At 44.9% G+C, this 27,010-nt stretch overlaps 1 protein-coding gene across 2 annotated transcripts in view; it reads right to left on the bottom strand.

Moving 5' to 3' along the window:
* Positions 1-27,010, bottom strand: part of LOC123761868 (spore coat protein SP96) — a 50,995-nt gene that overhangs the window by 11,933 nt on the left and 12,052 nt on the right. For both annotated transcript variants that reach the window (XM_069330428.1, XM_069330429.1), the window contains exons 3-4: positions 24,885-24,929; positions 2,207-2,543 (exon numbers count right to left, since the gene is read on the bottom strand). In XM_069330428.1, coding sequence (XP_069186529.1) covers positions 2,207-2,543; positions 24,885-24,929 — 382 coding nt within the window. The remainder of the gene's footprint in view (positions 1-2,206; positions 2,544-24,884; positions 24,930-27,010) is intronic.

Below are 27,010 nucleotides of genomic sequence, written 5' to 3'. Positions count from 1 at the left end.
TAGGAGACGGTGTCAGAGTATAGGAGATGGTGCTAGGGTAGAGGAGACAGTGTCAGAGTAGAGGAGACGGTGTCAGAGTAGAGGAGACGGTGCCAGAGTAGAGGAGACGGTGTCAGAGTAGAGGAGACGGTGTCAGAGTAGAGGAGACGGTGCTAGAGGTGCCGGTGGAGACGGATTAGAGGTACCAGAGAAGAGGTGCCGGAGGAGACGGATTAGAGGTACCAGAGTAGAAGTGTCAGAGGAGACGGATTAGAGGTACCAGAGTAGAGGTGTCAGAGTAGAGTTGCTGGTGTCAGAGTAGATGTACAAGTGCCAAAGTAGAGGTGCTAATGATTGAGTAGAGGTTCAAGTGCCATAGGAGAGGTGATAGTGTCAGGGTAGAAGTGCTAGTGCCAGAGAAGAGGTGTCGGTTTTAGAGTAGACCTGCCGTTGACAGAGTAGAGGTGCCGGTGTCAGAGTAGAGGTGCCGTTGACAGAGTAGAGGTGCCGTTGACAGAGTAGAGGTGCCGTTGACAGAGTAGAGGTGCCGTTGACAGAGTAGAGGTGCCGTTGACAGAGTAGAGGTGCCGTTGACAGAGTAGAGGTGCCGTTGACAGAGTAGAGGTGCCGTTGACAGAGTAGAGGTGCCGTTGACAGAGTAGAGGTGCCGTTGCCCAGTAGAAGTGATATTGCCATAATAGAGAGGCTAGTGACAGAGTAGAGGAGACGGTGCCAGAGTTGAGTACACGGTGCCAGATTAGAGGTGCTGGTGTCAGAGTATAGGTGCCGGTGTAAGAGCAGAGGTGCTGGTGTCAGAATAGAGGTGCCGGTGTAAAAGTAGTGGTGCTGGTGTCAGAGTAGAGGTGCTAGTGCCAGCTGTAAAGAAGCCGGTGCCAGTGTAGTGGCAGAGTAGAGGTGCTGTCACTCGTGTCAGCATAGAGGTGACGGTGGCAGAGTAGAGTAGTAGATGCTAGAATAGAGGTGCTGATGTCAGAGTAGAGGCTCTAGAGTAGAGAAGAGGGGCCGGAGTAGAGATACTTATGTCAGCTGTGTCAGTGCCAGAGTACAGGTGTCAGAGTAGAGATCCCGGGACCAAAATAGAGGTACTGGTGTTAGCTGTGCTAGTGCCAGAGTAGAGGTGCCGGAGTAGAGGTGCCAGAGAAAAGGTCTCAGAGGAGAAGTACCAGAGCAGAGGTGCAAGAGTAGAGGTGCCAGAGTAGAGGTGCCAGAGTAGAAGTGCCAGAGTAGAGGTGCCAAAGTAGAGGTGCCAGAGTAGAGGTGCCAGAGTAGAGGTGCCAGAGTAGAGGTGCCAGAGTAGAGGTGCCAAAGTAGAGGTGCCAGAGTAGAGGTACCAGAGTAGAGGTGCCAGAGTAGAGGTGCCAGAGTAGAGGAACCAGAGTAGAGGTGCCAGAGTAGAGGTGTCAGAGTAGAGGTACCAGAGTAGAGGTGCCAGAGTAGAGGTGCCAGAGTAGAGGTGCCAGAGTAGAGGTGCCAGAGTAGAGGTGCCAAAGTAGAGGTGCCAGAGTAGAGGTACCAGAGTAGAGGTACCAGAGTAGAGGTGCCAGAGTAGAGGTGCCAAAGTAGAGGTGCCAGAGTAGAGGTGCCAGAGTAGAGGTGCCAGAGTAGAGGTGCCAGAGTAGAGGTGCCAGAGTAGAGGTGCCAGAGTAGAGGTGCCAGAGTAGAGGAACCAGAGTAGAGGTGCCAGAGTAGAGGTGCCAGAGTAGAGGTGCCAGAGTAGAGGTGCCAGAGTAGAGGTACCAGAGTAGAGGTGCCAGAGTAGAGGTGCCAGAGTAGAGGAACCAGAGTAGAGGTGCCAGAGTAGAGGTGCCAGAGTAGAGGTACCAGAGTAGAGGTGCCAGAGTAGAGGTGCCAGAGTAGAGGTGCCAGAGTAGAGGTGCCAGAGTAGAGGTGCCAAAGTAGAGGTGCCAAAGTAGAGGTACCAGAGTAGAGGTACCAGAGTAGAGGTGCCAGAGTAGAGGTGCCAGAGTAGAGGTGCCAAAGTAGAGGTGCCAGAGTAGAGGTGCCAGAGTAGAGGTGCCAGAGTAGAGGTGCCAGAGTAGAGGTGCCAGAGTAGAGGAACCAGAGTAGAGGTGCCAGAGTAGAGGTGCCAGAGTAGAGGTGCCAGAGTAGAGGAACCAGAGTAGAGGTGCCAGAGTAGAGGTGCCAGAGTAGAGGTGCCAGAGTAGAGGTGCCATGAGAGGCGCCTGAGACAATGAGGGAGACCCACCGCCATATCCGTTGGTCAACAGAGTAACGGTCCTGGTCTTGACCATTGTGCTGACCGACACCTGCGTCTTCGTCACTGTTGTCGCCACCGTTGCCGTTACCGTTGCCGTTGACGTCACCAGTGATGTTGTCGCACTAGTTATAGTCGTTGTTGCCGTAGTTGTTGCCGTTGCTGTTGTCGTGGCTGTCACGGTTGCTGTGGATGTTGCTGTTGCCGTGGCAGTGGTAGTTGCCGTAGTTGTTGCCGTAGTTGTTGTCGTAGCCGTTGTCGTTGCCGTTGCCGTTGACGTCACCGTTGCCGTGACGCTTCCCGCTGGCCTCACCGTGGCTGTTTTTGTCTGCATGTAAACAGTAATACTTGAGAGTCATCAACACATTTGCTTAATTTATCTATGATGCCACAATACACCCCGTGTGTTCACAGCAACACGTGGTGCAGGTGGTGGACAATACACCCCGTGTGTTCACAGCAACACGTGGTGCAGTAGGTGGACAATACACCCCGTGTGTTCACAGCAACACGTGGTGCAGTAGGTGGACAATACACCCCGTGTGACCACAGCAACACGTGGTGCAGTAGATGGACAATACACCCCGTGTGACCACAGCAACACGTGGTGCAGGTGGTGGACAATACACCCCGTGTGACCACAGCAACACGTGGTGCAGTAGGTGGACAATACACCTCGTGTATCCACGGAATCTAATTATGCCCCTAAGCTCTAAATATGTTCCTAGGCTCTATGTTCATGTGCTCTAAAAAAATCATTTTACTCTAATTATATTCTTGTGCTATAATTTGTTTACTATGCTCTAAGCGGGTTACTGTGCTCTAAGCGGGTTACTGTGCTCTAAGCGGGTTACTGTGCTCTAAGCGGGTTACTGTGCTCTAAGCGGGTTACTGTGCTCTAAGCGGGTTACTGTGCTCTAAGCGGGTTACTGTGCTCTAAGCGGGTTACTGTGCTCTAAGCGGATTACTGTGCTCTAACAGGTTACTGTGCTCTAACAGGTTACTGTGCTCTAACAGGTTACTGTGCTCTAACAGGTTACTGTGCTCTAACAGGTTACTGTGCTCTAAGCGGGTTACTGTGCTCTAAGTGGGTTACTGTGCTCTAACAGGTTACTGTGCTCTAACAGGTTACTGTGCTCTAACAGGTTACTGTGCTCTAACAGGTTACTGTGCTCTAACAGGTTACTGTGCTCTAAGCGGATTACTGTGCTCTAACAGGTTACTGTGCTCTAAGCGGGTTACTGTGCTCTAAGCGGGTTACTGTGCTCTAACAGGTTACTGTGCTCTAACAGGTTACTGTGCTCTAACAGGTTACTGTGCTCTAACAGGTTACTGTGCTCTAAGCGGATTACTGTGCTCTAACAGGTTACTGTGCTCTAAGCGGGTTACTGTGCTCTAAGCGGGTTACTGTGCTCTAACAGGTTACTGTGCTCTAACAGGTTACTGTGCTCTAACAGGTTACTGTGCTCTAACGGGTTACTGTGCTCTAACAGGTTACTGTGCTCTAACAGGTTACTGTGCTCTAACAGGTTACTGTGCTCTAAGCGGGTTACGGTGCTCTAAGCGGGTTACTGTGCTCTAACAGGTTACTGTGCTCTAACAGGTTACTGTGCTCTAAGCGGGTTACTGTGCTCTAACAGGTTACTGTGCTCTAACAGGTTACTCTGCTCTAAGTGGGTTACTGTGCTCTAAGCGGGTTACTGTGCTCTAACAGGTTACTGTGCTCTAACAGGTTACTGTGCTCTAATTGTGTTTCTGTGTTCTATTTGGGTTACAGTGCTATAATTGTGTTTCTTGGCTATAATTATATTTATGTGATCTAATTGTGTAATTTTGTTCCTGAGCTCCAATTGTGTTCATAAGCTCTCATGTGTTACTGTGCTATGTGTTAAATTGCTCTAATATGTTCCTGTGCTCTAATTATGTCTCTGTGGTATAATTGTGTTCATGTAGACGCCTGACATCTGAGTGGACAGCGCTTCGGATTCGTAGTCCTGAGGTTCCGGGCTCGATCACTGGTGGAGGCGGAGACAAATGGGCAAAAAAGATTCTTTCACCCTGATGCCCCTGTTACCTAGCAGTAAATAGGTACCTGGGAGTTAAACAGCTGCTACGGGCTGCTTCCTGGGGGGAGGGGGGTGTAACAAAAAGGAGGCCTGGTCGAGGACCGGGTCGTGGGGACGCTAAGCCCCGAAATCATCTCAAGACAGCTTCAAAATGTGTTCTAGCATGTTAGTGTAAATTTGTATTACTGTGCTCTACTATGTTCCTGTGCTCCAATTGTGTTCCTGTGCTCCAATTGTGTTCCTGTGCTCCAATTGTGTTCCTGTGCTTCAATTGTGTTCCTGTGCTCCAATTGTGTTCCTGTGCTCCAATTGTGTTCCTGTGCTCCAATTGTGTTCCTGTGCTCCAATTGTGTTCCTGTGCTCCAATTGTGTTCCTGTGCTCCAATTGTGTTCCTGTGCTCCAATTGTGTTCCTGTGCTTCAATTGTGTTCCTGTGCTCCAATTGTGTTCCTGTGCTCCAATTGTGTTCCTGTGCTCCAATTGTGTTCCTGTGCTCCAATTGTGTTCCTGTGCTCCAATTGTGTTCCTGTGCTCCAATTGGGTTCCTGTGCTCCAATTGTGTTCCTGTGCTCCAATTGTTTGCCTGTGCTTCAATTGTGTTCCTGTCCTCCAAATATGTTCCTGTGCTCCAATTGTGTTCCTGTGCTCCAATTGTGTTCCTGTGCTCCAATTGTGTTCCTGTGCTCCAATTGTTTGCCTGTGCTTCAATTGTGTTCCTGTCCTCCAAATATGTTCCTGTGCTCCAATTGTATTCCTGTGCTCCAATTGTGTTCCTGTGCTCCAATTGTGTTCTTGTGCTCCAATTGTGTTCCTGTGCTCCAATTGTGTTCCTGTGCTCCAATTGTGTTCCTGTGCTCCAATTGTGTTCCTGTGCTCCAATTGTGTTCCTGTGCTCCAATTGTGTTCCTGTGCTCCAATTGTGTTCCTGTGCTCCAATTGTGTTCCTGTGCTCCAATTGTGTTCCTGTGCTCCAATTGGGTTCCTGTGCTCCAATTGTGTTCCTGTGCTCCAATTGTGTTCCTGTGCTCCAATTACGTTTCTAGGCTGTAGGAACATAATTGTGTCATGTCTCTGGGTTCTAATTATATTCCTGGGCTCTAATTAGTTCCTGTTCTCCAAAATTGTTTTATGTACTCTAATTATTCCTGTACTCTAAGTGAGTTTAGGTGCTCTAATTGTGCTCATGTGCTATAATTGTGTTGCTCAGCTCTAATTGTATTTCTGTGCTATAATTATGTTCCAGTGATCTAATTGAGTTCTTGTGGAAAAATTGTGTTCTTGTGATCTTATTGTATTCCTGTGTTCTAATTGTATTTCTGTGCTCTGTGCTCTAATTGTATTCTTGTGTTCTACTTGAATTCATGTGCTCTAATTGTATTTCTGTGCTCTGTGCTCTAATTGTATTCTTGTGTTCTACTTGTATTCATGTGCTCTAATTGTATTTCTGTGCTGTAATTGTGTTACTTTGCTCTAATTGTGTTCCTGTGCTCTAATTGTATTCTTGTGCTCTAATTGTATTCCTGTGCTCCAATTGTGTTACTGTGCTCCAATTGTGTTACTGTGCTCCAATTGCGATACTGTGCTCTCTAATTGTGTTCATGTGCTCTAATTGTATTTATGTGCTCTAATTGTATTCCTGTGCTCTAATTGTATTCCTGTGCTCTAATTGTATTCATGTGTTCTAATTGTTTTCCTGCGCTCCAATTTTGTTCATTTGCTCTAATATGTTACTGTGTTCTAATTGTGTTCCATTGCTATAATTATGATTCTGTGCTTTAATTGTGTTCCTGTGCTCCAATTGTGTTCCTGTGCTCCAATTGTGTTCCTGTGCTCTAAGCTCATTGTGCTTTAATATGTTACTTACTAAATGTTATTGACGTCAATTACATACTTGTGTCATTAACTGTTAATTTCAGGGCTCAGTTACACTGTGGGGTTTTTACTCCAAACCAAGAAAGTAATATAAGAACATATAGTTTTTTATTGTCTTGAATAATTGGAACAATTTCTGCGATAAATCCAATATTGCAATTGATAATATAAATTTAATTTATTAGGCTTGGCTATCAACAAATGTCACAAATGTCAGTGTTTGTCACAAGTTTGTTGACCTCATCCAAAACTGTTGTACCATATCACCTCACCCAAATGCGAGTATAAATATGGAAGCAAATGGCGTGTTTACAGGTTACAGTTGTGTGTGTAAACTAGTCTTTGAAAATGTAATAGGTAATTACGAAACGCGTTCAGGCGTCGCGTCAGACTAGAAATAAAAATGATTTTTGGAGAATTGATTTTTCAATTACCATCGACAGTAAAAAGAAACATAAGAAATTTTGAGAAAATTCGTGTTAGAATTATTAATCTTACTTTTTCGGTCATATTTAACAACATATGTTTACAAGAAAAACTGCTACCAAAATATACTAATATTAAAACGCACAACCCTGCAGCAAGAAATCAAGCCTTCACGATAAAGTATCGCCAAGATCTGAATCGAAATCATATACACAAGGCAGAAAATGTGATCAAAGACAACAAAACGCAACTACTTCACGCTACAAACAAATGGAGAAACAGCAACATCGACGAAAACCTCCATACTCGTATCGATCAACACCTCGACATCCTCACAGATCGACATCATCACAGCACCGAAAACAGGATCATCAAGAAACTAACAACATTATATGGAGGACCTATGGCGATTCCACGACCAAGAGATGGCTTTCTGAACCTTGCTGGAATCAACCTCACTGAGGACCAAGTCACTCTCCTAAATCTGGGTATAAACTGTCACGTTATGTCCAGACCAAGAGAGATGGCCCGGAAAGTAGAGTTGGAGATCCTGTTGGACGAAATAATCGACCTCGAGACGCAAAAGAAGGTCTTCACCATAGACACCTTGAAAGCGGAACTTATTGCAGAAGGAGGAAAGATTCGAGGCAACTACAGAAGCACCATACTATCCCCCAAGCTCAAAGCGGCAGCTAAGAGAATTCGTGAGAACAAGGAGATATATGTCATTCTTAAAAAAGACCAATATCTGGCGAAAATGAACCTTATACTCCCTGACCAAACTAAATTCCAAAGGGTAAAGAAGGACACTACAGCCGAATTGAAAACAGAGGTAAGCAGATTGATCGAAACTGTGAACGCCAAGAAATCCAGACTCCACCTGCCAAAGATTATTGGGAAATACAAAATTGGGTATGCGTATGGAAATGTCAAGACACACAAGCCTGGAAACCCACTTTGGCCAATCATCAGCCAGATACCCACACCCACGTTCAGACTGGTGAAGCGACTCAACGGCTTGCTGACTCCTTATGTACCTTGTGCTTTCAGGCTGAAGTTTCCACAGGAATTTGTTTTCTTACTGCGGGGAACATGGGCCACAGGGAAAAAGAGCCTCGTTAGACGTAGAATCGCTGTTTACCAACGTACCTGTGGATGAAACAATCGGGATGATAGCGGACAGAGTGTATCATCATCCGGCCTGTATTCCTCTTGACATACCAAAAAATATTCTAAGGTAACTACTGCAAGCTTGTACTAAAGAGGCACCCTTCTTGAGCCCGGATGGACACATGTATAAGCAAGTGGACGGGGTCGCCATGGGTTCTCATCTTGGTGTCCTGTTTGCGAACTTCTACATGGGTACCATCGAAAAGAAGGTCTTAGTTGACATGAACTTGAAACCTGCCATATACTGCAGGTATGTTGACGACATTTTTACACAGGCACCTGATGTCAGACGTCTGCAAGAGCTGAAGGAGGCATTCAAGCGGAATTCTGTGTTGAGTTTCACCTACGAGATGGAAAAGGATGGGAAGCTGCCCTCTCTAGATGTAACAGTCACGGAAAGGAGCGAAGGTTTCCACACTGCAGTTTACACTAAGGAAACAAACATAGGAATGTGCCTCAATGTCAACAGTGACTGCCCAGACAGGTACAAGAAGAGTGTTGTCAACGCTTACGTCGACTGTGCTTTCAGCCACAGCTCAGGATGGAAGCAAGTCGATGAAGAACTCTGTAGGGTAAGGCAGATCCAAGTCAACAACGGCTTCACCAATGGTTTCGTTGAAGACATCATAAAAAGAAAGGTGAAACGCCATGCAACCTCTGAAGAGTCAACTAACACAACACCTGTACCCCCTATTAGACTTTTAAACAGGAACTTCTTTTTGACAGCTCATAAAACGGAGGAAAGGGTCTTGAAAGATATTGTTAATAGGAACGTTATCCCTACAGACAAAAATCAGAAGATACAATTGACCATTTACTATAAAACCAAAAAAACGGCCAATCTACTCATGAAAAACTCTCCAGACACAAAGCAGAACGCCTTAAAGGAGACCGACGTCATCTATGCCTTCAAATGCCCACTTGGGGACTGTAAGCCCCACAGAACTCAGTATATAGGCAAGTCAACAACATCTCTTTCCAGGCGATTAACAATGCATAAGCAACAGGGCTCCATTAAGGAATATATACTCTCTTCCCACAACCAGACCATTACCTGAGAAGTCTTAACAACACAGAAATCATCGATAGATACAGCGATAGCAGGCGGCTCGACATCTGCGAGGCACTACACATCAAAAAGTCAACACCAGCAATCAATAGCCAATTAATGCACAACTATATTCTACCCACTTCAAGACTTCGTACGAATACAGAACCATCAAGAATAAGTATGGGCCAATAGGCCCTTTGCAGTTGGGCAATAGGCCCTTTCCCTTTGCAGGCCATTCTTCCCTCTTATCTTGAGGTTATCTTTAGTGTCCCCGCGACCCGGTCCTCGACCAGGCCTCCACCTCCAGGAAGCAGCCCATGACAGCTGACTAACACCCAGGTACCTATTTTACTGCCAGGTAACAGGGGCATAGGGTGAAAGAAACTCTGCCCATTGTTTCTCGCCGACGCCCAGGATCGAACCCGGGACCACAGGATCACAAGTCCAGCGTGCTGCCCGCTCGGCCGAACGGCTCCCATTTATCCAATTAATACCCATTGTTCTGTGTTCTGGCTTGTGTTGGTCAAAAGTTTGTTCACCTCATCCAAAACTGTTGCAACATATCACCTCACCCAAGTGCGAGTATATAAGACACGCTGTTTAGTGTTAGCATAAGTAAAACTCTGTTTAGTGTTTACAGGTTACAGTTGTGTGTGTTTGTAAACTAAAGTCTTTGAAAAAGTAATAAGTTATTACGAAACGCATTCAAGCGTCGCGTCAGACTAGAAATAAATATGAATTTTGGAGAATTGATTTTTCAATTACCATCTACAGTAAAAAAAAACATAAGAAATATTGAGAAAATTCGTGTTAGAAAAATAAAGTGATAAAAAAATAAAGTAAAATAAAAATAAAGTAAAAAAATAAAAAATAATAAATAAAAATCAAATGCATAATAAAGCACAAAAAGTAAACAAGGAAGAGGGTGGTAGGAGAAAAGCACACAGAAACTGTATTGGAGGGGATCTAAACATTCCCTCTAATGCGTTATGCGTGGTTTCCTCCGAGGCTATGGGTCCATTGGACCCATAGGAATGAAACCATTGGAATGGTTTCGTCGAAGACATCATAAGAAGGAAAGTGAAACGCCATGCAACCTCTGAAGAGACAACTAACACAACACCTATACCCCCTATTTGACTATTTTACAGGAACTTCTTTTCCACAGCTCATAAAACGGAGGAAAGGGTCCTGAAAGATATTGTTAATAGAAACGTTATCCCTACAGACAAAAATCAGAGGATACAACTGACGATTTACTATAAAACCGGAAAAACGGCCAGCCTACTCATGAGAAACTCTCCAGACACAAAGCAGAACGCTTTAAAAGAGACCAACGTCGTCTATGCCTTCAAATGCCCTCTTGGGGACTGTAAGCTCCAAAAAACCCAGTATATAGGCAAGACAACAACATCTCTTTCTAGGCGTTTAACGATGCATAAGCAATAGGGCTCCATTAAGGAACATATAATCTCTTCCCACAACCAAACCATCGCCAGAGAAATCCTAGTAAACAACACAGAAATCATCGATAGATACAGCGATAGCAGGCGGCTTGACGTTTGCGAGGCACTACACATTAAAAAGTCAACACCAGCAATCAACAGCCAATTAATGCACAACTATATTCTACCCACCTCAAGACTCCGCTCCAATTCAGAAGCATCAAGAAATATGGACCAATAGGCTTTCTACAATCACTTCCATTCAATACCCATTGTTTCGTGTTCTGTCTTGTGTTGATGAAATTAATACCCTATTAATGCCAACTCACCCCATCCACCTCACTCAAATGTAGATATAAACAAATCGGAGATGTGTAAGTTATATTCAGTTGTGTATGTGTAAACTAAAGTCTTTCAAAATGTAATAAGTTTTACGAAACGCGCTCAAGTGTCGCGTCAGACTAGAAATAAAAATGAATTTTGGAGAATTGATTTTTGAATTACCACCAACAGTGAAAAGAAATATACGAAAGATAGAGAAAATTCGTGTTAGAATTATTAATCTTACTTTTTCGGTCATATTTAATAATATATATATATATATATATATATATATATATATATATATATATATATATATATATATATATATATATATATATATATATATATATATATATATATATATATAATCTAAAAACTTAGATTAATATTTCTAACAATTAATTGATTAATATTTCCTCTCCTTTTCTGCTTAGTCATCAAACAAGTCACAGAGGTCCTGTCCAGCGAGCTTAACATCTGGTTCTTGGATGATGGTACCCTCTGGGCCACCAATCATTTGCAGGGGCCTCGTAGCCTGGTGGATAGCGCGCAGGGCTCGTAATTCTGTGGCGCGGGTTCGATTCCCGCACGAGGCAGAAACAAATGGGCAAAGTTTCTTTCACCCTGAATGCCCCTGTTACCTAGCAGTAAAATAGGTACCTGGGTGTTATTCAGCTGTCACGGGCTGCTTCCTGGGGGTGGAGGCCTGGTCGAGGACCGGGCCGCGGGGACACTAAAACCCCGAAATCATCTCAAGATAACCCTAGCTGGTTCCCAAGACTCCCTTCTGGAGGACATCAGAAAAATCCAGGAGCAAGGTGCAGTTTTAGGCCTCACCCTGAGCCCTTTTAAATGTGAAATAATATGTTCCAACCAGGGCATCAAAGAGAGAATAGAGGGTGTTCTGCCTAATATTCATATAACTAAACCTGACGACAGCACACTCCTAGGAGCTCCCCTGGGGTTGAAAGCCATCGATGAGGTCCTTGACAATAAACTCACCGACCTTAAGAGGATGGATGGGAGAATTGAGGATACTGATGCCCATGACGAACTTTACTTCACCACCAGATGCCTGTCCACCCCAGGTTAACCTACTTTCAGAGGTGTTCACAATCCTACAGTAGCCAAAAGCTAGGTGAGTATGACATGTTAATGGTCATAATGGCCAATCAATGCTAGAAAAAGCCCTCAACCTCTCTCTCTCTTGATGACTTACAGTGGAAACAAGCCTCTCTTCCAGTAAGACTTGGGGGCCTCAGAGTTAGAACAGCAACACAAATCGCTGTACCAGCCTTCCTGTCCTCCTCCTCGACATCCGACGACCTTGTGAAGAAAATTTTACCTGCCTGGTAAAAATTTTTTTACCTGATGCCTACTTACATCAGCTGGCAGGCGTACACGATCCCAATTTTACACGCTGTGCCACCGAATGGGCCTCTCGTGCAGGCCCATTACCTCAATCACCATCCTCAAAAGCCCACAAGCAATCCAGCTGGGATGACGCCATTGAAGATCAAGTTGCTGCAGAGTGCTTGGGTGTTGCAACAACACAACACGACATTGCTCGCCTTACAGCAGAAGCAGCCCCACATGCAGGGGATTTCCTGTTAGCAGCCCAAATGTCGGCAACTGGCACGTATCTCACACCACACACCCTCTTAATTGCTGTGGCCCTCCGCCTTGCTGCCCCAATCCACACCAAAAATAAGTGAATTTGCAGCAAGGTGGTGGCCGACAGATACGGCCACCATGGCCTACTCTGCCAAAGCACAGGGGGATGGCACTCGAGGCATAGTGAAGTTAACGACATCATCAAGAGGAGCCTCACCACAACTGGATGCCCAGCCGAGAGACAGCCCTGTTACCTAACGCCCCGTAACTCTGATGCTCTTATTGGTCGCCCAGATGGTATCACAGTGAATCTCTGGAAGACTGGCAAGCAGTTGGTGACGGACTACACGTGCGTATCAACCCTGGCTAACACCTACATTGACTTCACTGTTGCTCAACCAGGTTACGCTGCCACTCACAGGGAATCAGCCAAATCCCGTAAGTACAGGGAACTGGATCACCACTGCAATTTTGTCCCCATTGCTTCTGAGACACTCGGCGCCTGGTGTAAGAGTGCCACCAGGATTTTGAAGGAACTGGGTTCTAGGCTAATTGAAACAACAAGAGACCCTAGAACTGCCAGCTTCCTTTAAGTGCCTCAGTGTGGCGATACAGAGGGGAAAAGCACACTGCATTCTGGGTTCCTGCCCGCCATCTGAGGAGCTGGAGGAACTCCACAACTTATGATAATTATCTTTGTACCCAATATGTAACTCCTTTTTTGTAACACAGTTAAATACAACACACATATACGTGTATATACAAAACAATGTGTATGGTAGGAGAAGAAAATATTAAAGTGTTCAGTATGAATCAAGGTCTTCTCTGCATACTCCTTATTTGGTTTTCCGAGACTATGGGTCCCCACATTTGCATCAGAGGTGGTACCCTCATAAATTTATATATATATATATATATATATATATATATATATATATATATATATATATATATATATATATATATATATATATATATATATATATATATATATATATATATATGCGAATAAGCCTGAATGGTCCCCAGGACAATATGCAACTGAAAACTCACACCCCAGAAGTGACTCGAACCCATACTCCCAGATGCCACGCAACTGGTATGTACAAGACGCCTTAATCCACTTGACCATCACGACCGGACATAATGAGGTGATAGCCGAGGCTATTTGAACCACCCCACCGCCGGCACTCGGAGAGTAATCTTGGGCATAGCATTTTACCAAATCACCTCATTCTTTGGGGCACACGTGAGGAACACAAATGCGAACAAGCCTGAATGGTCCCCAGGACAATATGCAACTGAAAACTCACACCCCAGAAGTGTGATCAATGCATTGATATATATATATATATATATATATATATATATATATATATATATATATATATATATATATATATATATATATATATATATATATATATATGCGAACAAGCCTGAATGGTCCCCAGGACTATATGTGAATGAAAACTCACACCCCAGAAGTGACTCGAACCCATACTCCCAGGAGCAACGCAACTGGTAACTACAGGGCGCCTTAATCCACTTGACCATCACGGCCGTCAAGGCCGTGATGGTCAAGTGGATTAAGGCGCCCTGTGGTTACCAGTTGCGTTGCTCCTGGGAGTATGGGTTCGAGTCACTTCTGGGGTGTGAGTTTTCATTCGCATATAGTCCTGGGGACCATTCAGGCTTGTTCGCATTTGTGTTCCTCACGTGTGCCCCAAAGAATGAGGTGATTTGGTGAAATGCTATGCCCAAGATTACCATCCGAGTTGCCGTCGGGGAAGTGGCTCAAATAGCCTTGGCTATCACTTCCTTTTGACGGCCGTGATGGTCAAGTGGATTAAGGCGCCCTGTAGTTACCAGTTGCGTTGCTCCTGGGAGTATGGGTTCGAGTCACTTCTGGGGTGTGAGTTTTCATTCGCATATAGTCCTGGGGACCATTCAGGCTTGTTCGCATTTGTGTTCCTCACGTGTGCCCCAAAGAATGAGGTGATTTGGTGAAATGCTATGCCCAAGATTACCATCCGAGTTGCCGTCGGGGAAGTGGCTCAAATAGCCTTGGCTATCACTTCCTTTTGACGGCCGTGATGGTCAAGTGGATTAAGGCGCCCTGTAGTTACCAGTTGCGTTGCTCCTGGGAGTATGGGTTCGAGTCACTTCTGGGGTGTGAGTTTTCATTCGCATATAGTCCTGGGGACCATTCAGGCTTGTTCGCATTTGTGTTCCTCACGTGTGCCCCAAAGAATGAGGTGATTTGGTGAAATGCTATGCCCAAGATTACCATCCGAGTTGCCGTCGGGGAAGTGGCTCAAATAGCCTTGGCTATCACTTCCTTTTGACGGCCGTGATGGTCAAGTGGATTAAGGCGCCCTGCAGTTACCAGTTGCATTGCTCCTGGGAGTATGGGTTCGAGTCACTTCTGGGGTGTGAGTTTTCATTCGCATATAGTCCTGGGGACCATTCAGGCTTGTTCGCATTTGTGTTCCTCACGTGTGCCCCAAAGAATGAGGTGATTTGGTGAAATGCTATGCCCAAGATTACCATCCGAGTTGCCGTCGGGGAAGTGGCTCAAATAGCCTTGGCTATCACTTCCTTTTGACGGCCGTGATGGTCAAGTGGATTAAGGCGCCCTGTAGTTACCAGTTGCATTGCTCCTTGGAGTATGGGTTCGAGTCACTTCTGGGGTGTGAGTTTTCATTCGCATATAGTCCTGGGGACCATTCAGGCTTGTTCGCATTTGTGTTCCTCACGTGTGCCCCAAAGAATGAGGTGATTTGGTGAAATGCTATGCCCAAGATTACCATCCGAGTTGCCGTCGGGGAAGTGGCTCAAATAGCCTTGGCTATCACTTCCTTTTGACGGCCGTGATGGTCAAGTGGATTAAGGCGCCCTGTAGTTACCAGTTGCGTTGCTCCTGGGAGTATGGGTTCGAGTCACTTCTGGGGTGTGAGTTTTCATTCGCATATAGTCCTGGGGACCATTCAGGCTTGTTCGCATTTGTGTTCCTCACGTGTGCCCCAAAGAATGAGGTGATTTGGTGAAATGCTATGCCCAAGATTACCATCCGAGTTGCCGTCGGGGAAGTGGCTCAAATAGCCTTGGCTATCACTTCCTTTTGACGGCCGTGATGGTCAAGTGGATTAAGGCGCCCTGTAGTTACCAGTTGCGTTGCTCCTGGGAGTATGGGTTCGAGTCACTTCTGGGGTGTGAGTTTTCATTCGCATATAGTCCTGGGGACCATTCAGGCTTGTTCGCATTTGTGTTCCTCACGTGTGCCCCAAAGAATGAGGTGATTTGGTGAAATGCTATGCCCAAGATTACCATCCGAGTTGCCGTCGGGGAAGTGGCTCAAATAGCCTCGGCTATCACTTCCTTTTGACGGCCGTGATGGTCAAGCGGATTAAGGCGCCCTGTAGTTACCAGTTGCGTTGCTCCTGGGAGTATGGGTTCGAGTCACTTCTGGGGTGTGAGTTTTCATTCATATATATATATATATATATATATATATACATATATATATATGAATGAAAACTCACACCCCAGAAGTGACTCGAACCCATACTCCCAGAAGCAACGCAACTGGTAACTACAGGGTGCCTTAATCCGCTTGACCATCACGGCCGTCAAAAGGAAGTGATAGCCGAGGCTATTTGAGCCACTTCCCCGACGGCAACTCGGATGGTAATCTTGGGCATAGCATTTCACCAAATCACCTCATTCTTTGGGGCACACGTGAGGAACACAAATGCGAACAAGCCTGAATGGTCCCCAGGACTATATGCGAATGAAAACTCACACCCCAGAAGTGACTCGAACCCATACTCCCAGAAGCAACGCAACTGGTAACTACAGGGCGCCTTAATCCGCTTGACCATCACGGCCGTCAAAAGGAAGTGATAGCCGAGGCTATTTGAGCCACTTCCCCGACGGCAACTCGGATGGTAATCTTGGGCATAGCATTTCACCAAATCACCTCATTCTTTGGGGCACACGTGAGGAACACAAATGCGAACAAGCCTGAATGGTCCCCAGGACTATATGCGAATGAAAACTCACACCCCAGAAGTGACTCGAACCCATACTCCCAGAAGCAACGCAACTGGTAACTACAGGGCGCCTTAATCCGCTTGACCATCACGGCCGTCAAAAGGAAGTGATAGCCGAGGCTATTTGAGCCACTTCCCCGACGGCAACTCGGATGGTAATCTTGGGCATAGCATTTCACCAAATCACCTCATTCTTTGGGGCACACGTGAGGAACACAAATGCGAACAAGCCTGATATATATATATATATATATATATATATATATATATATATATATATATATATATATATATATATATATATATATATATATATATATATATGTATATATATATATTAGTATAGTTATTTTATTTGATCATCGTCGGTCGAGGGGCGACACGACCGTCTCGGCGTGGTGAGCAAGGTTCTACACAACAACCAATTTTAACGTGGATCACGATGTCTGAGCCAGCCAAGACTTGACCAATATAGGTATGAATACCTGCTGAAGGCCCAGGGGGTGATAAGAAGAACCGAATCTCTTTCATTCCAACGAAATCAACGTAGAAAGGTGCGTTGTTTTGGGTTTATGAATGGCGAGGCAGAGGAAGTGTGAGGGTGAGGGTGAGGTTACCAGTGCCGCCACACACCAGCCTCTAAGCGGGAAGAGAGGGGAGTGATGAGGCTCTCGCGCAGCCTACAGTGATAATAGTCTGGAGTCGGTACGTTCCTATTCAAATTCGGTGAGTGTGGTCTTGAAATTACAGTGCACTAGTGATTTCTCGAGTGTCGAAATTCTATAATAAGTTAGACGTTGGCCTCCCTCGTGTGGCCCCTCCACTACCTCTGTCCCCAGCACAGCCCGCCCTCCATCTTCCCCCACCGCTACCTGCGCCTGACCCAGCCGCCCATCAACCACAAGCCTGCCCACAAACGGTGCCCAGGCAATGCCCAACTCCCCAAGAAGGCAATTATTGTCATATTCCACTTCATTTGGGAGGGAAAGAAAGGGTGGACTCAGTTGGCAGCCCGGCGTCTGGACCTCTAGGAATGGCGTATGTTGCACATTCCACACAGTTCTCTTCCAGCCAAGAAGAGGAACACCAAAGAGGAAACTGTCAATTATGCTACAGACAGTTTCGTCTCAATTCTGATGGAACTGTCCGCCACCATTTTCTCAATTCAGGTGGTTGTTTAGGGTCTAGGTGCCCGCCCCGGGGCAGTGACGATGGACAACCTGCTGCAAGAGCGAGGAACAATACCTCTCTTAACTTTATATCAGCAGACAATCTGCTTGAAGCGGTCAAAGCGACGTCCACCAGGATCTTGCCCTATATCGCTAAGGCTGACCGTCACCAAGCACCTACCAAACTCAACAGTCTGCTGACAAAGGTGAACAATGCTCCTAAATTGTGTTGGAGCATGACAAAATATCCAACTATTTGGGAATGCATGCCTGGCATTACCGCCGAGGAGAGACAAGTCATTAGCAACCTCACTAATTAGGGCTCTTAATGAATTCCCCAGAGAAGACAACCTAGTTCATCTTCCCCCTCGTGCAAAGAATACCAGCCGCAGGATGACCAGCAATAGCTCAACTGAGAACCACAAAATGAGAGCACAGATCACCAGGAAAATAGAAGAGGGCAATACCACAGGTGCCATCAGAATCATAACTAGCGATGATACTATTGCCTCGAGGAACGCCACGACAGCAGAGGCTCTACTAGACAAACACCCACGTAGAGCTCCAGGCAGTAGCAGGGATCTGCAGGAAAACAATACTGGCATAGAACCCTTGACAGTTCGAGAACCTGAGGTGTACAAAGCAGCCATGTCTTTCCCAACAGGTTCAGCAGGGGGCTTTACAGGCCTAAGACCCCAGCACATCAAACAAATGCTGAACCCGGTGCTTGGAGATGCCACAAAGGACCTTCTGGTGGAACTTACCAGATTCTTAAACATGTGTTTGGCTGGCGGCATCCCCGAGGACATTAGGCCTCTCTTTTATGGTGCAGCACTCTGTGCTCTAAAGAAGACTAATGGGGGAATCGAGCCCATTGCCGTTGGCAACATCCTCCGACGCCTCATAGCTAAGGCTGCAGGAAGCCTTATCTATCAGTCAGGAAGCAGCCATCTTGCTGCATCCTAATCAGCTCGAGTTTGGGATACCCCTAGACTGTGAAGCTGCAGCACATGCAGCTCGGGCTTACATTGCCGATTCCTCGGACCAGAAGGCACTAATAAAGCTTGACTTTAAAAAGTCTTCAATCAAGTCAGAAGAGACGATGTCCTCAGGGCTATACACAACCATTTCCTTCCTCTTTACCCATTCATCCGATCGTGCTGCAGTGGGGGACTCTAAGCTTCTTTTTTGGGGAGCATGAAATAGACTACTGTGAAGGTGTCCAACAAAGTGATCCCTTATCCCCGCTCCTTTTCTGATTAGCTATCAAAGAGGTCACTGATAGGTTGATAAGCGAGCTAAAAATCTGGTACCTGTATAATGGCACTCTCGCCGGAACCTCAGATACCATTTTGGAGGATATAAGGAAATCCAGGAGCAAGGAGCAGCCTTGGGCCTCATTCTCAATGAATCTAAATACGAAACAGTCTCCTGCATCCCAGAAATCACTGGCTAAATAAAAACTGTTCTTCCAGAAATTCTTGTTGTCGAGCCACCTGACTGCACCCTCCTGGGAGCCCCCATAGGCACACTAGCAATCCTAGTCCTAGATGCCTAGATGCAAAAATCACTGACCTAAAGAGAATGCAGGACAGAATTGACAAGATTGATGCTCGTGATGCTCTCTTCTTCCTCACAAGATGCCTATCTCTCCCGAAGTTGACTTACTTTCTGGGGGTGTTCTCCATCCTACAACAGCCCTAAATAAAATGTGTATGACACCCTTCTGAGGTCCATGCTGGTGAACGTCTTGAACGTTCCATTGGACGACTCTCAATGGGAGCAGGCCACCCTCTCTGTAAGACTTGGCGGCCTTGGTGTCCGCACAGCCTCCCAGATTGTTCTACCAGCCTTCCTTTTCTCCTCTCGTGCATCGCACGACCTCGTAGGAGATATCCTACCAGAACCCCTAAGTGATTCAGCTGGAATACACGATCCTGCTTTCACTGAATGTTCAAATCAGTGGGATGCTCTTTCAGCCCCAGCACCCATCATAGATCCAACAAAAAAACGTAAACAGTCCAGCTAAGACCACCCACTAGTGGAAAAAATAGCTGATGCCATGCCCAGCGCCGTAACATCAGATAAGGAGAAAGCCCGCCTCAGAGCAATGCATACTCCCCATATCTTGAGGTTATCTTGAAATGATTTCGAGGCTTAGCGTCCCCGCGGCCCGGTCCTCGACCAGGCCTCCTTTTTGTTACACATCCCCAGGAACAACAGGAACAACAGCCCGTAGCAGCTGTCTAATTCCCAGGTACCTATTTACTGCTAGGTAATAGTTGCATCAGGGTGAAAGAAACATTTTGCCCAATTTGTCTCTACCTTCACCGGGGATCGAACCCAAACCCTTAGGACTATGAATCCGAAGTGCTGTCCTCCCAGCTGTGAGGCGCCCATGCAGGAAACTTCCATCTAGCATTGCCCATGTTGGCAACGGGCATGCGTCAAGATCCAGAATGCCTTCGTGTAGCAGTGGCCCTCCACCTTGGTGCCCCAATTCACACTGAATACAAGTGTATTTGCAACAGGGTGGAAGCAGACGAATGTAATCTGCATGGGTTGCACTGCAGAAGATCCATGCAAGACACAATGAGGTCAATGACATCATCAAGAGGAGCCTTGTCTCAGCTCAATGCCCAGTGGGGAGAGAACCTTGCATCCTAGGGGACCAAAACCCGAATGACCCCGCACCTCGCCCTGATGGCATCACTATATACTCCTGAAAAAGGGGCAAACAGTTGATGTGGGACTACACGTCAGCCAGGGTGTATCCACCCTGGCTGACACCTACATACACTTTGGTGCTGATCAAGCAGGTTGGGCGGCCAACCACAGAGAAATAGCAAAATCAGTCAAATACAGGCGATTAGAAGGTCAATACACCTTTGTTCCCATAGCGTCTTAGACGCATGGCCCTCTGAGTTAGGAGTGCCTTTGGATTTCTCAAGGAATTAGGTTCCAAGCTCATTGACGTCACCAGAGACCCAAGGGATGCCAGTTTTTTGTTTTAGCGTCTCAGTGTGGTGATCCAAAGGGAAAACGCCTGTTGCATCCTCGGTTCCTGTCCAGAAGCGGAGCTTCAAGAGATCTATAACCTTTAAGCACTCATTGTGTCAGCCAATGTACATTTTGTAACCTTTAAATATCTAAAAATGATAATATCGTCCTAATATCTAATAAAGCACAACAAAGCACAAAAGGAAGGGGGTGGTAGGTGAAAAGCACACAGAAACTGTATTGGAGGGGACCTAAACATTTCCTCTAATGCGTTATGCGTGGTTTCCTCCGAGGCTATGGGTCCCCCTTCTTCCAGCCAGAGGTGGCACTCCCTTCCAATTTAACAAATAAAAAATATATCTATATTAATAAATATATAAATGCTCGTTTGCTCAAAATCGCTAGTCCCCGAAAGTTCTTCAACGATTGCTTTGCAATTTTCACACAACGTTCCATTCGCATCCGAGCGGGTCTTTATATACGTACCATATAGATATAACGTCTGTGACGGGAAAAAACATGCTTTTTTGAAAAATTGTTTTTCCTGTGTTTTTCTTGTGAAGGAAACCTTCGTAACCTCTTTACTGATTGCTTTGAAATTTTGACACAACGTTGCATTCGAATACTCGCCTGTTTTTATATACCTACTATATACTTGCCTGTGAAGGAAAAAACATGCTTTAAAAAAAAAAAACGCCATCTGTTGGACGTAAGAGCAACACACGCTTAAATCTCTGAAAGTCCTTCACCAATTACTTTGAAACGTTCCACACAATGTTCCATTCGAATACGCACGTGTTTTTATATACATACTATATAGATGCCACATCTGTGACAGGTAAAAACACGTCTGTGTTAAAAACACAGTGCTATCTGTTGCACGTAATAGCAACACACACAATACTAAATATGCTACGATTCCATTTTAATGTTTCCAATTGCGTTGATAAATTTAATTTTCATGGATTTTTAATTGTTTTCATTTTGATTTAATTATTTTGTGTGACATTGCATTGGAATTGAGCTGTGTTGTTTACTATACTGTTCATTCCCTGAGTATAGTATACTTTTTTATTTTTCATTGTTTTTCATTTCATTTTTTTAACTGCTTTTCTAATATTCTAGTGATGGAACATCAGATCATTTGATGTTCCCAATTTTCTGAAGGGAACATCATATAATTTGGGAATGCATCGGACGAGGGAGTGGGGAATGGTGGGGAGGATGAGGGGACGGGAGTGGATGATGGTGGGGAAGACGAGGGGACAGGGGAGGGGGTAATGGTGGGCAGGACGAATGGATGGGGGAGTTGGGGATGGAGAGGACGAGGGGACAGGGAAATGGAGGATGGTGGGAGAGGACAAGGGGACAGGGGAATAGGGGATGGTGGTGAGGACGAGGGGATGGGGAAGTGGGGGAATAGCAGGGAGGATGAGGGGATGAGGGAGTGGGAGATGATGGGGAGGATGAAGGGATGGTGGAGTGGGGAAGGGTTAGGAGGACGAAGGACGGGGGAGTTGGGGGATGGTTGGGAGGATGAGGGGACAGGGCAGTGAGGAATAGTTGGGAGGACGAGGGGATGGGAGGGTGGGAATGGCGAGGAGGACTGGGAGAGAGGGAAAGGTTGCTGTGGCCAGGTACAGCTAGTTCATAATATATATAAATAATTTAGATTCAGGTTTGAGCAGGAATAAATGCAAATTTGCCGACGATACAAAAATAGGGAGGTAAATAAACACGGGAAAAGACTCATTATCACTTCAAGTCGATCTAAATATGGTTTTGAAATGGGCAAAAGGTTGGCAGATTGAGTTTAATGCTAGCAAATGTAAGGTTTTGAGGCTTGGTAATGATGCTAGAGTTACAAGATACGAGCTAGATGGTGTTGAGATTGTGATGTCAAATTGCGAAAGGAATCTGGGAGTTATTATCAGTAAAAATTTAAAGCCAAAATAATCAATGCATACATTTTCGGAATAATGCAAATATGACAATGGGATTTATTTCTCGAAGTGTTAATAATAAAACACATGCTGTTATTTCTCAGCTATATCTTCCTCTTCTTAGGCCCCTTTTAGATTATGCAGTTCAGTTTTGGTGGCTATACTATAGAATGGATATAAATTCACCAGAACACGTCCAGCATTGGATGATAAAGTTAATACCACACATTAGAAATCTTTCATATGAAGAGAGATTGACAAAGATTAATATACATTCTCTAGAAAGGCGAAGTTAGGTATAATAAGATTGAAGTGAACAAGTTGATGGGTGGGTTTAACAAAGGTGTTATTAATAAAGTATTAAATTTAGGAGGGACCTGAGTAAATACTGATTTAGTAACGGGGTTGTGGATTTTGGAGTCAATTATCGGGTAATAGATATGGGATCCCTTTATTGTTTAAAGCGTAGGTTAAACATATATATGAATGAGTCTTGGTTGATTAAAATTGGAGCGGTCACGTATGGGCTAATAGGCCTTCTGCAGTTTCCAGTCTTATGTTCTTCTATTCTTATGGTCACCATTTAGAAATTATACAAATAACCATTTTCTTATAAACAAAATAGGAGAGTCAAATTCTTTAGTTTGCAGAGAAACATTGGATATTACTACACTAACTAAAACGTGAAGAAAATTGTTAAAATTAAACTATTAGCTGATAATCAAATTAAGGAATTCAAATTATTTCATAGAGATGAAGAGAGTAGACTGAGTGGCAACATACGTTAGTGCAAATTTAAAATGTAGTGTCAATGCGGGGATCAAAACTAGGAAAAACTGACACTATTTGGCTATAGTTAAATACAAATAACAAATATTTAATAATAATAGTTATACAGAACACCATACATAGGATGAAAGCAAACTATGGGATGAAATATCTGGACCATCTAGATCAAAGAACGTTTGCGTTGACTAACCCCTTGATTGTTTCAAGACTTATATATCTGAATGAGTTTGGGTGAACATAAATAGGAGCTGCCACATATGGGCCAATAGGCCTTTTGCAGCTTCTTTTTTTCCTAAGTTCTTACGTTAGTGGTGACTCTTTTAATAGAACTATTGGATCAATAAATCAGGAAATGCAGAGGCAGAAATTTTTGTTGTTGAATAGTGGATAGTTGCTTTCTTAAATAATTCATTACGAAACAAAGGGAGGAAAACAATATACTAGACTTGGTTTTGCCCTGCAAGGAAGCACTAGTAAATTGATTAAAAATAAGGAGACTCATAGGGAACATGATTATAACGACATTAGACATAACCTGGCATGGACAAATTGTTGGGAAAGAAAACTCTGTAAGGCCACTAGACTTTCGAAAAGCAGATTACAGGGGATTGATAAGTTTCTTGGGATGAGTAGATTGTGTAGACCTGAGCGGGTGGTGTGTGTCACGTGACACCTGACTAGAGGTGGCTCACGTGTCTGATGATTTTCGTGCGGATTCTACTTATAATTTGTTAAAACAATAATTAGGGCACAAAAATATTTGTATGTATAAGACATAATATCTGTCTGTTTGTCATTCCAAGGTTGGAGGCCAGATTCTTGCTTCAACAAACTTTGCAAGGTGCTGTATGATTGTATGGTGAGTGTCATAGGTTAGTTGGGGTCGACCTTTACGTAGGGTTTGGCTTCTATCTCGAAAACCAACGATCCTATAAAGTCTGAAATATGGGACTGATTGTGAAAAGTGTTTTCCAATTTGTTTCTCTACTGCCATAGACGTTGATTCAACATCGATAAGTTGATACAAAGATGAATGAACATTGCTCGAGCATGTTTTGCCCCGTGGCAGAGAGAACGGGCTGGGTTAAGTGGAGAGGGATCGGGAGAGAAGGAGGAAGAATAGGAGGGATATAGGGAGAGTGTGATGAAGGGTGAGAGAGAGAGAGCATGGTAGGATAGTAGAGATAGAGAATGCGAGGCAGAGAGAATAGGAAGGAGGAAAGAGAAGTGAAGGCAGGAAGGGAGGGAGAGAGAATGGGGTGGAGATAATATATTTTGAGATAATCAAAATATATTAAATATATTAAAATGGGGGAAGGGCACATGAAACAACGTATTATCATACAATCAAGAAGAGATAAAAAAATTATGCCAAATTATATAGAGTGCGAATATCTTTACTCGATAATCGCAAAAGTCATTCTTATATATTTTGAAAAACGAAGACTAATAAAGGATTCACAGCATGAATCAACAGTCGCTCAAGTTTGACAAATTTGCTCTCATTCAATTAAAAATTTGCGAAGCAGTTGATAACGGAAAGAATTGCGACTTTTTGTTCCTTGTTTTTAGCCAAGCTTGTGACAATGTGTCTCATCCGTGACTGAATAAGAAGAACCTGAGCTTAATTACTGTAATGCCATGAGGTCATAACATTACAGAAATGCTTAGGTTCTTTTATTGTTATGTGATTCAGAGTTACACTAATGTCAATCCCCCAAGACGTTCCCTGAGGTGGTACTCACCTGCGTCTCTGTGACGATAACTTCGACGTACTCAGTCGGACACCCCTGGGGGCAGAGCACATTGTTAGCCAGTAACACTACAATAATATCATCAGCATGTTGTGTAAGAATATGTGGCATTAGAACATTTAATGTTAGAATATCTAATGTAAGAACATGTAATATAAGAACATGCAGTGTAAGAGCATTTATTGTAGGAACATGTAGGCAAAGAACAGATAATTCAAGAACATGTAAAATATTAATATTTTGTGTACCAACGTGTAGTGTAGGAATGTGTAGTGTTAGAACACATAATGTAAGAAGCCCCTCAGTGCTGCCTTGTCGTGGTGAGGGGGCTCCCGTTCACCTCCCTGGAACTGGTGAGGGTTGCCTTCACCCTCTTTCTGGCCCCGCTTTGGGAGTTGCACATGCAAACGAGCATAAACGTAATGGGACATTATAAGTCAACGGGCCACCCGATGAAGGGGTCGCCCGCGAGGAACTGCCCTAAGTGGATGGTTGGGTGTCCAGGCTGGAGCAAGAGGAAGAATGGGGTCTTTGCACCAGTGTGGGATAATGGACGAAGCAGTAGGACTTCCCTGTTAAAAAGGGGGAGCACCGCTCGGGACGACGCACCCTTCCTGCACTGACTCACACTAGGCCTCCCTGTCTGCCCTGGTAGGTGGTATTGCTAGGTACCAGGCCCAAGACTTTTAGAATTGATGATATATGGAAATTGAACCGACCTCTCTACCCAGGCTCGTGGGGTGGGTGACCAGGCCTCCGAGTCAGACTGTGATGGAAGACCAGGCTCTGTAGCCCCTGCTACATTGGGACCAAACCAAGCTACTTCCCTCCCTCCACTGTTGTAGGGTCGAGCCCCAAGCCCCCAGTGGTGACCATCTCGTCCCCTAGAGTGGCTCCCTCTCTCATTGTGACTACTGCACCTTTTACCCCCACTATCACTGGGGGTTGTTAGCTCCAACCACCCCACAGATGCTCTTTCGCCATTTCTTCACGTGCTAATACGTTCCACGCCTTGTTTGGTCTTGCTACATGGACTAAATACTTTGATTTCAACCATATGGATTCTACATTTCCTTACAATTTCTCCCTCCATAAACACCTCATTGATTCGCTGGATGCCTGCGTTACTTTTAACCCCGCCCCTTATGGTACACGTGTCATTACTGCTCCCTCTCAGGATGCAGCTGTCCACTTAGCTGCATTGTCCAGCATTGGGGAGACCCCTGTTAGCGGTCTCCCTAATGCTGGGGAGAGGTTAGGGGGGTTAGGGGTTAGACCGCCCCCTCTCCATTGCTTCGCACCTCCTCCGAACCCTGTCTGTTCTCCCGCTCCCTTTATTCCATCGTCTTTGCTCATTTCACCAATGACCCGCTAACCCTGATGTTAATAATCCTGATCCTGATCCCGATCTTCTTTAACAAGCTGTGTTCTTCATTGTCTTTGTTTCTTCTTTGCTCTCCGTTGCTGTTCTCTCTCCTTTTGACAATGTCTATTTTTCAATGGAATATTCGTGGATTTTATGCCAACTTTCATGAACTCCAACTTCTGATAACACAGTTTTCATCGTATTGTGCAATGTCTCCAGGAGCCGATGCTTGGTGCTCGTCCTGGTCACTTATGTGGTTATTCCTTTCTCTATCCCCCCTTCCCAGCTTTTGCTGGGCCCATAACTCTATTGCTCTATTCATTCGTACTGATTTTCTCTTAGTCCCCTGTTTTTTCAGTCCCCTATCCAATGTCCTGCAGCCCGTACTTTTGTGAGTAAATGGTATTCAGTCTGTTCCATTTATCTCCACCCAAATGTCCCACTTTCTCTTCCTAATCTTAGGCACCTGTTGGACTCCTTACCAGAGCCTGTACTCCTGTTGGGTGATTTCAATTATCGGCACAAGTCGGATTTCATGATGTCGCCTCTTTACTTAGATTTCACGTGGCGGGTTCATGATGACCTCCATAACAGTGACTTTTCCAATCCTTGTCACCTTTTTTTCTTTTCACCTTTCTTTCTCCTTCCCTAGGTGGTAGTTTACCAAGGCAGACTGAAACCTATTCACCCTACATGCTACTCTCTCCTACCTCTCCACGCTGTCTCTCCCTCGAGTACTCCTCCTTTTTCA

The sequence above is a fragment of the Procambarus clarkii genome, chromosome 24 (assembly GCF_040958095.1).
Source record: "Procambarus clarkii isolate CNS0578487 chromosome 24, FALCON_Pclarkii_2.0, whole genome shotgun sequence".
NCBI classification, from domain to species: domain Eukaryota; kingdom Metazoa; phylum Arthropoda; class Malacostraca; order Decapoda; family Cambaridae; genus Procambarus; species Procambarus clarkii.
This window is presented reverse-complemented; position numbering and strand designations above follow the sequence as displayed.